General features: G+C 42.2%; 1 protein-coding gene across 2 annotated transcripts in view; it reads left to right on the top strand.

The window, feature by feature from the left end:
• Positions 1-3,754: 3,754 nt before the first annotated feature.
• The window catches only part of MON2 (MON2 regulator of endosome-to-Golgi trafficking), a 1,036,128-nt gene continuing 1,025,823 nt past the window's right edge, over positions 3,755-14,059 (top strand). The window contains exon 1 of one of the 2 annotated variants that reach the window (XM_085653355.1): positions 3,755-4,089. In XM_085653355.1, the coding sequence (XP_085509481.1) occupies positions 3,976-4,089 (114 nt within the window). In that variant the 5' untranslated portion in view covers positions 3,755-3,975. The remainder of the gene's footprint in view (positions 4,090-14,059) is intronic. The other variant, XM_085653354.1, reaches the window with a different exon arrangement.

A 14,059-nucleotide genomic window follows, 5' to 3' on the forward strand; every position in this document is an offset into this window, starting at 1 on the left:
CAGGTACTTGAAATATTGAACGTTAAAGGTTTGACTGCTGAGTATAACAAATGTAAATTTGGTTGCAACTCAGTCAACTACCTTGGTCATCAGATAACTGGTGATGGCATTAGCCCAAAGAAATAACTAATGGATGCCATCGAGAACTCGCCAGTTCCCACCAACAAAGATGAACTGAGATCATTTCTGGGAATGGTGGAATTCTATGCGAGATTTATTAGGAATTTTTCACACAAAACTTATGATTCGAGGCAACTCCTAAAATTGAAGAACAGATTTATTTGGTTGGAAGACTGTGACCGGGGTTTCAGAAACATAAAGGAAGATATGTGCGCAGCACTATCCCTCAAGGGTTTTGATACGTCCCTTAGAAGCTTTGTAACAACGGATGCAAGCAACAAGGGGTTGGGTGCTGTTCTTACGCAAAAAGACTCCAAGGGTGTAGAGTACACCATAGCCTTTGCGTCACGCTCTCTCACCGCCTCTGAAGAAAGTTTTTCAGTGATAGAGCGGGAAGCGTTGGCGTGTGTGTGGGCTTTGGAACACTTCAGACATTTTGTGTGGGGCCGCAAAGTCACATTATGTACCGACCACAAACCGTTAACAAAGGTATTCACCACCAAAGGTTTGTACACAGCTTCACCATGTTTAGCAAGACTTTCTGTCCGCCTTTTTGATTTCATGTATGAGATCGAATATGTTCCCGGAATCAAAAACGTTGTCGCAGACTTCCTAAGTAGGATGCCAGTGGTACATCCCAGTGAAGAGCTACCTACTGAGGTGGAAGAAAATGCGATAGCAGCTGTGTTGGAGCAGGTCTGTGGCATAACCAGGGATGAATGGTTCAAGGAGCAAGAAAATGATTGCACCATTGTACAAGTAATATCATTTCTAAAAAATGGCTGGTGTACCAAGAATAAACTCAACGAACAGCTTAAAGCGTTCTGGGAGGTGAAAAATGAGTTATCATATGAGGATGGTTTCCTACTCCGAAGTGGTAAGTTCATTCCACCCCACAAGATTAGGCACAAACTGTTAAAAGTGTGCCATGAAGGACATTTGGGCATAATTGAAACCAAGGAGAGGGTTAAAAACCTATACTGGTGGCTGGGAATCAGCCTGGAAATTGAACGCACCGTGAGAGAGTGTGCCCTTTGCATGACAGCAGACAAAACACAAGTCACATTCAGACCCCCTCTCCATCCATTGACAAGCCCAAGCATGCCATGGGAGAGAATCGGAATAGACATTATGGGGCCAATAACTGAAGGTCATGAAAAATGGTATGTCTGTGTCATGATAGACCATTTCTCCAAATGGCCAGAAGTATTGTTCACAAAAAATCCTGAGGCATTAAACATCGTGAAATTTATGGATATTTTTTTCTGTCGCGAGGGCCTACCTAAATTAGTTGTGAGTGACAACGGTACCCAATTTACTTCTGAAATTTTCCAAGAGTACATAAAGAAAAACAACGTCTGCCACAAGACAACATCTGTCTACCACCCAGCTGGTAATGAGGCAGTAGAGCGATTAAATAGAGTAATTAAAGGCATAATACAAATAGCCAATAGCAACGGCTTGCAATGGAAGAGTGAAACAATGAAGACTATAAGGGCATACAGGATCACCCCATGTGAAACAACGGGTCACAGTCCTTTTGAACTGATGCGGGGAAGGACGCCGTTGTCCAAGGACAATGTAGGCTGGATCAAGGCGGCTAGGAAGGTTGACTGGTCATCAAAATTGGTACAAGACAAGCTTGCTGAGTCTCAAGCGAAAGCTAAGGTGTACTACGATAAAACACATGGGAGTAAAGCAGTAGTGCTTAACAAAGGTGACTATGTGAAGGTGAAGAAAAGTGGGCATATCGCAAAAGGTCAAGATAAATACACCCCGCCGTTACAAGTCCGTAAAGTATATTGTAACTCTGCATTACTAAGTGATGGAAGGGTGTGGCATTTTTCAAAATTATCTGCAGTCAAACAATCAATGGGGGTTTCGGATGCCCTCGTTTCAACAGGACCAGGTTACCCAAGCATTGAACCCGAGAACATGGACTTGCGCAAGCAAGCCTTTGACTATGATTCAGAGGGTGAGATACCAGAGGATCTTACGACCTGTGCTGACCAGGTTGTGATGACTCCTCCTGTTCAGATCGCGATGTCAAGTCCTAAGGGTGACAAAATTAGACACAAGTTGCCTAAAACTCCGGAACTGGACAATGCTTTACCAGTAACAACGAGCAGGGCAGGCAGACTCCTGGGTCCACCTGCGAGGTTGAGAGACTTTATTTGTGAGTGAACTACTCCACGTTCAGGACCAGTGTTTCTTTTACTCCTTCCCCTAAGGAGGGGGATGTGTTGTGTTTTCATATGTCCCTGCATGGACACCGTAGTCCCTTGCACTGTTGTCCCAGCTGATACGCCGTATCAGCTGTGACGTTCCAGCGGTGACGTGATCAGCTGCCTTCTGTTATGACAGTTGACAGCTGACCACGCAACGCTCTACATGTTCTGCCGGCTCGGCTGTTGGAGCCATCGTGTTGGCTTTTGAGGAATAAAAGAAGTTACCTCCAATCTTTCGTATTTTGTTATTCAACAGCACATTTGTTAGCTGCTAAGTAAAGGGGCACACAGTGTGCCCCTGTAGGATGACGGCCCTCTTAGTGCCGCATTAGGCACAACCCCTCGCACCACTTGCTGGGACCCCTTCCCACGGGAGTCCCTCCTAAGTCCAATGCCTCTGCGGCATAATTTCCGGCACACAGTGGGCTGCGGACAGGTATTTATACCTTCCCCCACCCACTGGCCAACCTCTTTCTTCCCCGCTGTACACGCTGTCCAGTAGGTGAAATACCATGCATTTTTCTCAAATTGTGAGTTTTTATACACTTTTCGTCAAAGAAACTGTATACTCTCTGTGGTCTGACACAGAAAGTTAATAACACTACTCAGAAAACACATCATAGGGCAGTGTGACTTAGAACCACTCTACACCTGTATACCCTACAAAAGAAAGAATAGCGCATTGAAAATGCAAACAGCAACTCCTTTCAGCTGAAGGAAGTGGCATTCAGTTTGAAAACAGTTGTTAATCCATCCTCTTCAGGGACATTCGTAACAGAAAACAATACATATAAATGATAGCAAAACCATATAAGTAACTGAATTTTATGCATATATTTGAAAGCTGAAGGACACATTTGAAGCCCCCGGTGCACAGGCAGGAAAGAGAAAACAGGATTACATGCTCTGCTGTTCTGCATCTCCCATGCATTGGAAATGTACACTCTGAAAAGATAGCTAGGCCTTGTTTGGCCTGCTTAACACTTTCATCATAGAATGACTGTGATGAGGACGAGTAGGGTTACGCGTAATGAAGATTACCGGTAAGTAATCGGAGCATTAAAATTATTTTGACGAGGAAGAGCGGTCGTGGTGGGTGGAAGATACTCAATATGGTTTACCAGCAGTACGGTTCCAATGGAATGTACAGATTGTTATTAAAGTTAGCATTCTAGTTGTTTTTAATTCTTTAGGAACCTTACTGGTTCCTAACTGGGTTTGTCCTTCTTCCCTTTTCATTGTAGGCCCTCTCGTTAGACCTGTCAGTCACATACTACTCCTATTTCCATCGAACGCCAAGTCCCTCTTTACTGTCCCTAGTGGAGATTTGGTCCCGTCTGTCTGTTTACGGAAGTGCCCATGACGTGTTCAAGGAGCTCGGGATTGTGGGAGCTGGGGGGGGAGGAGGGACTGACAGCGGACGCTGTGCGGGAGTGGGAGGAGCTACGCTGCAGTGCCCCGTGTCAACCCTGGAGAACACTGACAGCTAGCCCTCAGGTAGAGTACTTGGGGCCAGAGTATAACACTTGTCTTCGCTGGGAGTATTTAGAAGGATACTACTGAGCCAGCCCAGGAGGGCTTCGTGTGGGGACAATACCGTTGAGTGCAAGCCCGGGGCCGCGACAAGATGTCAAGCAGCACCAGCAGTCCCGAGGCCATCAAGAAGCTGCTGGAGAACACGCAGAGCGACCTGCGGAGCCTGTCACTGGAATGCAGGAAGAAGTTTCCCCCTGTCAAGGAGGTAAGGCTAGCGCATGGTCTTACACTTGAGGCACGCCCGTACTAGTACATATGCTGTTCCTCCCACAGTGACTCCTTTACGTGTGTTCAAACATGCCACCTTGTAGCCTTATCACAGTGGTCTGTCAGCCCCCCAGAAAAGTCCTCTCTGACACACCAGCACACACAATGACACATGCACATGACACACTGTGACACCATAACACCGCCTGTAGCAATCAACATACTGACTTGTACACACACCGTAGCTGACCACCATAACTTTCTGCAAGTTATGGTTTTTTTCATATTGCATTTATGTGTAATTCTGTCTGTCTATTTTCAGAAATGAGAGCATTTCGACATGATGTACGTAATAACAGTAGTCGCAGCACCCAGTTTTTTTTTTTGTAACATATTTTTATTGACATTTTCAAAGTTCATATACTGTACATTATACAGATCTATCGAGCAGTTATGCCATATAGTACAGTATGCGGTATCACACATCACCTGCATCGACTAGTGGAAAGTCAGCGGGAAGAAGTAACATTCAAATACATCACGATGTGTGTACCCAATGGGCTCTGATGCATAATATGTCACTTGAACTGGGGTGTAACACAGGTATAAACTAGGGAAGGGGCATGGAAGGTCATATCCGGTCCTCGCAAGCGAGTGCATAAATCGTCGTATGGGTATGGCGCCTCTATGACTCGTGATTGCACTTCCACTTAGGTTTGACCTGCAACTGTGATAGTATATCCAATACTGGGGCTTTGTATGTGATCATGTCGGTGTATTACGGGGGGTCGCAGCACCCAGTTAAGATAGATTGTCAACATCAGGTCATCTAGAGATTCATAGCTTGTGTAACGGTTGCAGCTCACCCCTCAAATAATAGAAACTTTACCCATGCATTTCTCTTTTCTGTCTTAGATCCGCTTTTCCACAACATTTTATAAAAAAAGTGTATTAAAACAACGATGATTAAACATTTCTCCATTGCATCACCTATGTTTAAATCGAGTCATTTGCCCGCTCGACCCCAAGCAGGGGGAACCATAACCCGAAGGTCAAATCTCGGCTAATGTGTACCTTTCTGTTCGAAACTTACACACATGGATCAGTCCAGAAGTAATACCTCTCAGTAGACATCCGATCCTTACCTGACTTTTAGTCTAATTAAGCGAAGGTCAGCTTGCATTCATCCAGGGTTCGATCTCGATCAGCAAATCACATGGACTGTCATATTTCGAGCAGGTTACGTCCGCTTCTAAAAACAAAAATCTGTGTATCATTTGGATAACACTGAGAATGTAAATTCTCTTATCCAGTGATGGAGAATAATAGTTTCATGTATGTGTTGAAAAGACATAGAGACCGTGAAAAGCCCTGAGAAATACCAGATTCTAAGGTTGTGGAATCACAATAAAGTTACACTAGTGAACTTGTGTACGGCCTAATAAGAAAAGAGCTGATCTTCTGCCTCAGTGATATTAAACCTGGTAAATACCACATGGTGGTCAACTGTGTCAAAAGCCACAGAGAGATCCAGGAGCACCAGAAGAGCTAAATGACCTCAGTCACATATTTGGTTTTAGCGGTAGGGGCAGCCCCGACGTTGTAAACTCTCCTGTACCTATTCACCTTTCATTTATTGTCTATCTTCAAGATGGACAGAACTCCTATAGCAGAAGAGCTATTTCAAAATTTGGCCAAAGGAGATACAGTGGCAGCAAGCGTTAAAAACACTACTCAGATGAGAAAGGAAGGTTTGAGGGATAAATTTGTGAGACTGGAGAAACTGAAAAAGAATGAAAATAGCAAATGGTGGACGGGATCACTCTAAAACAATACATGAGACTAGACAGAATACTGAGAGGGCTGCGTGCTCAAATCTTTCCTACCTATGATGAGTTAGACACTGATCTGTTAAAACTATGGAAAGAATCACTCACCTTGAACTCTAGAACTTTAATGGGACTACCAATTGAAAATGCTGATCGCAAAGTGGCAACATTACAAACAGAGATTAAGAAACTAGAGGAGGAAATTAAGGATCTAGGTATACCAGAGGCCACTGAAAAGAATTATGCCATCCTTGCAGATGTATTATCTAAACATCAAGAAGACATAAAACAAAGGAAGGCAAGAAAGCTTAAACAAGATTAAATTGACTACAGGGAAGGGAGAGTTTTTACTTTTGCAAAAAAATATGACGTTATACTAACCAATGGCCAAGAGATGAATAAACCCAATAGACAGCAAACAATCTCCATTTAATCTGTGTCAACCTCCTCCAGTGTACCATTGTCTAGTGATGGGGAATTGGATAACTTGCCGGGCTCCTCTAATACTTGCAGATCAGAGAGCTCTTTTTTAAAAGAAGGACAGCGTATAAAAAGGGGAAACAGGGTGCAATCCAACAGTGGGATACCAACCAAAAAACTAGGAGAGTCAAGAGAGCAGGTCACAAACGACTACAGGAGAAACCTAAGGTCAGGGGACAAGAGGAATTGAGAAATATACAGGAATTGAGGGTTGACATCATTAATCTTTCCTCCCTTAACCTCACAGACGACATGATATCCCTTCTTAAAAGAGGCTTAGGATTTTGCCCTGTAAACAGAGGGGAAATTTGCAAAGCAAAAGTTGATTTGTTTAAATATGTGAGAAATCTGAAATTGAAAAAACTGTTTTTGAATAATCCCTTGATTAATAAACATGCTAAAAACATTCCTGTGTGCGGAGAATTGGATGTGCTCAGTATTCAAGATCTTTACGATACACAGTTGTTACTATCTATCACAAATCAAGATGCAACACCTGATGATTTGAGCCAACTGCTCACTGACCTTGATGTTGAGAATGATTATTCCATATTAAGTGGGTTGAAATCTAAGTCCAGATGGACCCCAACCTTACCTGGGGGTAATACTATTGACACATTCTATAAACTAGTTACACAGGATATAGACAAATATGAATCTAAAGTGAAACCTAACAGGAGATCTAATCAGGATAATCTCACTCAGGGAGAACGTCAGGCCCTTACTCTCCTTTCAAACAATGCATCAATCACCATTAGAGAAGCTGACAGGGGGGGCAACATTGTGATTATGAATCAGCAGGATTACAATAAGGAAGTTTTGGGGCAGCTTAATTATAACACCTGTTATGAAACACTAACCAACAATCCTACAGATACACTTACTATCCTTCTCAATAAACACCTCAAGACATGGCGGGAAGAGGGTTTACTCAGCGAAGAAGAATTCCTGTATCTTAGGGTAGAGAGACCCAGGTACCCGGCTCTTTACACCTTACCTAAAATACATCAGAACCTTCCCTTCCCCCCTGGCAGACCCATCGTATCCAGAATAGGGGGACCTACAGAGAGAATTGCAGAATACGTGGATATGTTCCTACAACCGATTGTACAGAATCTTCCGGCTTACATCAAGGATACTAAGCACATTCTAAGCCTCTTAACTGACCTCACCTGGCGAGATGACATAATCCTTGCCACACTAGACGTAGTTTCTCTCTACACTAACATTGATCCACAGATTGGCATGCAGGCTTTGGAATGGCATTTTAGCATGAAACCAGCTACACAGTGGCAACACACTAGAATGCTACTAGCAATGACTGAAGTAATACTCAATAACAAATGTTTCATTTTTGAGGGACGCTGGTACAAGCAGATACGTGGAGTGGCCATGGGATAAAAATTTTCGCCTTCTTTTGCTAACCTCTTCATGGGGTATTTTGAAGCCAAATGTATTTGGAGTGAAACTGGTAGTAGGTTTAATGAATTTATTGTATACTGGGGACGCTACATAGACGACTGTCTATTATTGTGGTCAGGAACAGAAGAAATTCTTCAAGAATTTTATCTTCATTTGAATAACAACACATTGGGAATACAGTTCACACATCAGCACAGCGAGACGCATGTGATTTTTCTGGATGTGGAGCTGTACGTTCAGAATGGCTCAATTCAAAGCAAATTACATCGCAAACCCACCGCTTGCAATGCCATCCTACATGCAGATAGTGCACACCCTAAACATCAAATCAAGGCCATTCCCTATGGGGAATTCACTAGAGCAAGGAGAAACTGTAGCGAGGACACAGAATTCCACACATGTTCACACTATGAAACAGAGATTTCAGAACAGAGGATACCAACTGCCAACGTTAGATAGAGCAGAGAAACGTATCCTATGTGTTCCACGCACAGAGACACTTAGAGAAAAGAAGTCCAGCAACACAATAACCGCAACCAGTTAGACTTATTACCAACTACAACCAGAGAGCTGATATCATGACTAAGAGTATGCATAAACATTGGGAGGTTTTACGAGCAGATAAAACCTTGGAGGCATTTACTACACATAGACCCCTTGTCACCTACAGAAGAGGTACCACACTGAAGAGTATATTGAGCCCGACTGTCCCCAAAATCATCATAGGTAATGATTGGCTTACTAAGCAAGCATCAGGCTTTCATAAGTGTGGGAGCTGTGGTGTGTGTGTAGGTGGGCCGCACATAACAAATCCAATTTCATTGGTCCAGATGGGAGTCAATATCAGATTAAACAGAATATAAATTGCATGACACGCTATGTAATATATATCATTGAGTGCAGATGCCACAAACAATATGTGGGTATAGCACCATTCGAATGCTTAAAGAAAGAATCAGTGAGCATGCCAGAGCAATCAAACAAGGAGACAGCAGATACCCTATGGCCATACATGCTGTTGATTGTAAAGAACAAGGCTGCTACAAACAATTAACTTTTTTTGGCATAGAAGTCATACCAACTCACCAGAGAGGTGGGGACAGGGAATTGTCTTTACGCCACGCTGATGCCACTTGGATAATGCGCTTGAAGGTGGTAGAGCTAGGACTCAATACCGACCATGAGCTACAGTTCTTTTTCGGAGATTGAGAACAATGTATTAATACCTTGTGATGCTATGTTGACATTACTCACTACAATGTATGTCTTTCTTAAAATCTCTCCAAAACCCAATGAGATATTGTACTAACCAATGCATAGTCATATTGTGATACTGCCTTTAGAGTGGTTGATTTTGTCTTTTCTGTTTTTTAGTGTTACCATCTGTACTGTGATCTAATTGTTGTATTGGTCTACATTTTGGACTGCCTAAATCTGATGTGGAGAATTTGAATACTGTTATGAATTTCATCTTAATTGTATGCAGGCAATGACCTATAGTGTACTGCTCCGTTGTGTTCTAACTATTTGATCTGCTTCCCTACTCGAGTCATATCGCACACTCTATTGAGGGATAGCCACATATGCTATATGTCTTGTGTTCAGCCACCCTGTCCCTATTTCTTTTCCTTATACATCTTCCTATACCAGCACTCTTTCTCCTCTATTTTCATTGTCCTCCCTCCCGAATATTCTGTTTTGTCTTGGGTGACTCCTGCTACGATTTTAGGAGGTACACCTTGAATTGCATAACATATTCATCATTGCCTGAGAGACTGTGTCACCCATCTCACGTTGAGATCTGTAGGGCCAATCGAGGTTTTGATTCAGATCATCCTTTTATTTCATCTCACATTTACCTATTCATGGACCTTGTAATATCGGGAGCATAAGTCTTGAGTTCAAGATTTAAAGCTTATCGAGACATGCTGTGTTTTCAGGACAACCGCACTTACATTTGTTTCTGCTGTCTCACTCACTTCCGGTTTTCCACCAGAGTTTGCGTTTACCTTCTAGTCTCTCAACATGTTTCCGATACTTAAGCGGAAGCCATGTTGTTTCTTTCATTTCCGGTATCTGATACTTCCACACACTTCTATGCGTACTCGCTGATGCCCCATATCAGGATCACATTAGGTAAGCCTTCACTGGAGTTGCAGATGCGGCTAAAGATATATTTTCACTCTGACTCGTTTGAGTGCCTTAGTATGGCACCAAGGCCTGGATTACCGGTGACATTGTTGTGTTTGGAATTGCGGTTAATTTACGCATGTTTGCCTCGTTTTAGCATAAACTTTATTGTTTGAGAGTTTGACAATATAGATTGAATTTGCCTAGCTCCCACCTCGTGGCACTTAAATTAGTGTTTTAACCTTATTGATTCATATCTTCTTGTACGGATGTCGTACTGAGTAAATCTTTTAACTGCATTATAACATATTTCACCTAATTGACATAAGCATCGCTTCATGCTCACGTGAACATTTATATGTAATGACCCTTTATAGTTTCTAATTGCTTAACGTGGATTTTTGACCGCCAGAACTGTATGCCACCATGATTAATTGCAGACTTTAAGCATTTTTATTCGCCCGCACTGCCGGTTACCCACAGTGAATCCCTTTAATGTGTTCTCAACAGATGGGTCTGGTAGTTGGCTGACGTAGGTCATTCTTACGGTTAATTTCTACACGGTTTAATTATTGACCGCTTTTTTGGATTTGTGTAATAGATTACTCTCAGCTTTTGGTATTTTTTCTATTAGGAGGCGCAGGCGCCATTACCCGTTTGTCTCAGTCACTGTTGTGGACCTGCTTTCTGCTCCCCGTTCCCATATTGATATTTATTCGCCATCCTTCCTTCTTTTACAGTGCTCCTGTTCTGGTACTGACCTCATAATTTCGCATTGTCCTTTCTATCCATATTTGCTAGCCAGGACGGAATTACAACCGGCGTAGAGGTGAGCATACTATGCATCCTCTGACTGACCCACATTACCCCTAACCCCCTACTGAGCACATATACTGACCCAGGCTTTTTTGTCGTCACTTGATTTCAGAACTTTACTCTTTCTGACAATCTGTCCATTAGGTAAGAATTTTGAATGTGGAACTATGGTTGTATTCATATCTTCTTCGCTTTATCATCTTTTCACTTGACTTCGGGTAATCACTATTTGTTCTTTGGTGACGGTGGTTTTCTTTGCAGCATGACATAGGAAGAGTTCATTTTCTCAAATAGTGTTATTTTTCTCATGCCACTATTCTCCAGAGAGTTTTTTCGAAGAAATCATTGATCTAGTATACCTAAGTGTATTGTTAAATGCTCATGTTGTAATACATGCGTTGTGCATTGCTGTTATAAGGGTCAGTCACATACAAGTCATATTATTTTTTATAATTTTTTTATTTTTGTATTTTATTTGTTTCTTAACGTCACTGACAGGTGATGGGTCTGGTGCATCACCGGGAATTTTTGTACTCCGTTATCAAAATGTATTGTCCTTTGTTTCCGTTTGTTCTTTATTTCCTTTCTCTCTTTTGAGTTGATTGTATTCCTTATGTACTATGTTAATATATTGTCATTTCACATCCTGTAGCCCTGAAGAAGTCGTGGGTTAACACCCCGACGAAACACGTGTTGGCTGGGCAATTGATCACCAATTAAAAACCACAAAAGAAAGAAAACTCCATCTGACCGCTGTTATAATCGTGTTTTTGTTCACTGACAGTAATCTATACTGTTAATATTCTCATGTGTGCACGGGTCATCTGTTTTTGCAAATACCACATGGTGGTCAACTGTGTCAAAAGCCACAGAGAGATCCTGGAGCACCAGAAGAGCTAAATGACCTCAGTCACATTAAGCTCAGTAGAATCTTCTGTGTACAGTAGGACCATTGACACCTACAGTGGTCAGTGACCTTAATAATTGATTCAGCACATGGTTCAAATACTTGTCATTTCTTGCAATGACCATTAAGGCAAGGCATCATAAGTTAAGTCTGCTATATTGACTTATTTTTTGTAGCAATAGTCTATTATAGGTTTCATAAAACTATTTAAATAGGCACAATTAACATTAAAAGTGAACATTAGCACATGCAATCCAAAACAAGCATCTGCAATGCAATATGTTTCGTGTTTACGCAAGTTTGAGCTATTGACATTGTAAATGACAATGCCTTTTATTTATGTTTTGGTTTTTGAAACATATATAAAAGGCATTGTCATTTACAATGCCATTAGCTTAAACTCTCGCAAATGCAAGACCTATTGCATTCCAAATGCTTTAAGGCATCGCTGAGTTGCCCCCTTCTGTCTCCCATGGTCCCTGAAGAGCTCCCCGTTTGGTACGAGTTAAATAAACAAGCCGGTGGTCACAACTGCGCACGAGAGACCCTTCTAATTAAAGAAAATAGTGCTTGAAGACTAAAGAAGACGAACTGTGCAGCAACTGAAGTTAAATGGACAGTCCATATGTGAGTACGAATAAAGACAAGGTGGTACTAAAGAGTGACTAACAAGCCTAATAGCGAATCAGAAGCCAGCATTTATGAAGGACAATGACAAAAGCCAACAACAAATCTGGGCAGAGAGTGGGCGGGGCTTCAAGTATATATTCCAATACAAGCATGGCTCGCAGACCAGCGCATGCGCTGCCCAAGCTTCACCTAATAAGCAATTAACCTAAATGAAAGCATCTCCATCTCTCTACATATGGGGGTAGAGAAGTCTGCAAGTATGCTGTTTATTTATCACATTTTTATCAAGATAAAGTAACACCCTTTATCTAAGTATTTCCCCAGCCTGTCTTTGTTTTTAATGAAATGCGATTTTGTATCTTTTTGGCAAAGTCCTCTATGATAGACTGCTAGGTAGAATATCAGTGCTGTGCTTTATTTATGGTGCACTGTTGGGAGCAGCAAGGAAAATGAGAAGAAAGGGGCTAGACAAAGCGGGAGAGAACCTGGTGGCGGTGAAAGGAAGGAGGACATGACCGAGTCTGAAGTCATGATTCTCTGTAGAAGCAGTATTGGGATGGGCCAGAGAGCAGGTCTATGGGAGGCAGAAGGCAACCCTCCCCCAACCTCCAGATCGTCTGACGTCAGACCTCTTATGCAGCCAAACCTGGTGTAGACGGGCTCCCAAAAAGTGCTTCTTAGGCTGAATTTTTCCTAAAATGCAGCACATAAATGATTGCATTAATCAAAACCAAAGACCACTGGCAGCAGTTTCAGATTATGGAAAGGCGTCAAGTTATGAAAATATATGTAAAGATTCAAATGTTTCTGAGTAAAAAAAATGAAAGTGCTTCATGTGGCCGTAGTTAACGTTTTGCATTATTTTACTTTGTTACATTCCTGACTCACAGACTAGAAAGTAGAAATTTTTTATTAACCGTACGATTACTTAAAATCTTTACAGTAAAACACATTAAATAGATAAAATAAAGTGCACCATGCCTGCATGGGCACAGTTTTTAGCAGTATGCTCCTGAAAGGGACTCGGGTACAATAAGTTAAAATTACGAAGACACTCCTGAACACACCAATGATTGCTTTGTCCTGTAAAAATCCCTATTTACATAGAATTCATCAGTCATTGTTGCCAGTTCTAATTGAGCTCCCTTCGAGGACCCGCTCTCTTTTATAGTCTGTTTGACCACATTGTGGGCCCCTAAGTTTTTTTTTTTTTGTTGCATATTTATATAGCGTGAACTCGACCCGAAGGTTTTGGAGCGCTTTACATGAGCACCGTATTTACATTACACATTCAGGCACGGGGAGATTAAGTGATTTGCCCAGAATCACAGGATGTGGACGCGACCTCGAGGCTCGAACCCTGGTTTCCTGCACCAAAGTCGACAGTTTAAGCCGACGGACTACATCCTCTCCCCTAGTTAAATAACTTTCACCAGGGCTGAAGCGCCTGCTGATTTGATTACTGGGAAGTTGAAGCCCCAGTGTCTGCAACCAGTTGCTGGGGGTCAAGTGCTATTCTTATTTGATGAGTGAACTTGCTGACTCTATCAAGAAGGCAAGTAGTTGACTTCGAAAAGCACCAGTCCAAGGCATCCCTGCATGTTCTCAGGCCCTTGTCCTTTAGTGCTGGGCGCAACAGACGATGACGGTCCGCAGCTAGTTTTGGGCAACACCGTAGAAGGTGTAGCCAGGATTCCCTGTGGTAATCGCATAACCAACGTTATTGTCTATTTGCACCTATTTTGGGTTGAAGT

This window comes from Triturus cristatus, chromosome 4_1 (assembly GCF_964204655.1).
Source record: "Triturus cristatus chromosome 4_1, aTriCri1.1, whole genome shotgun sequence".
In the NCBI taxonomy this organism is placed as follows: Eukaryota; Metazoa; Chordata; class Amphibia; order Caudata; family Salamandridae; genus Triturus; species Triturus cristatus.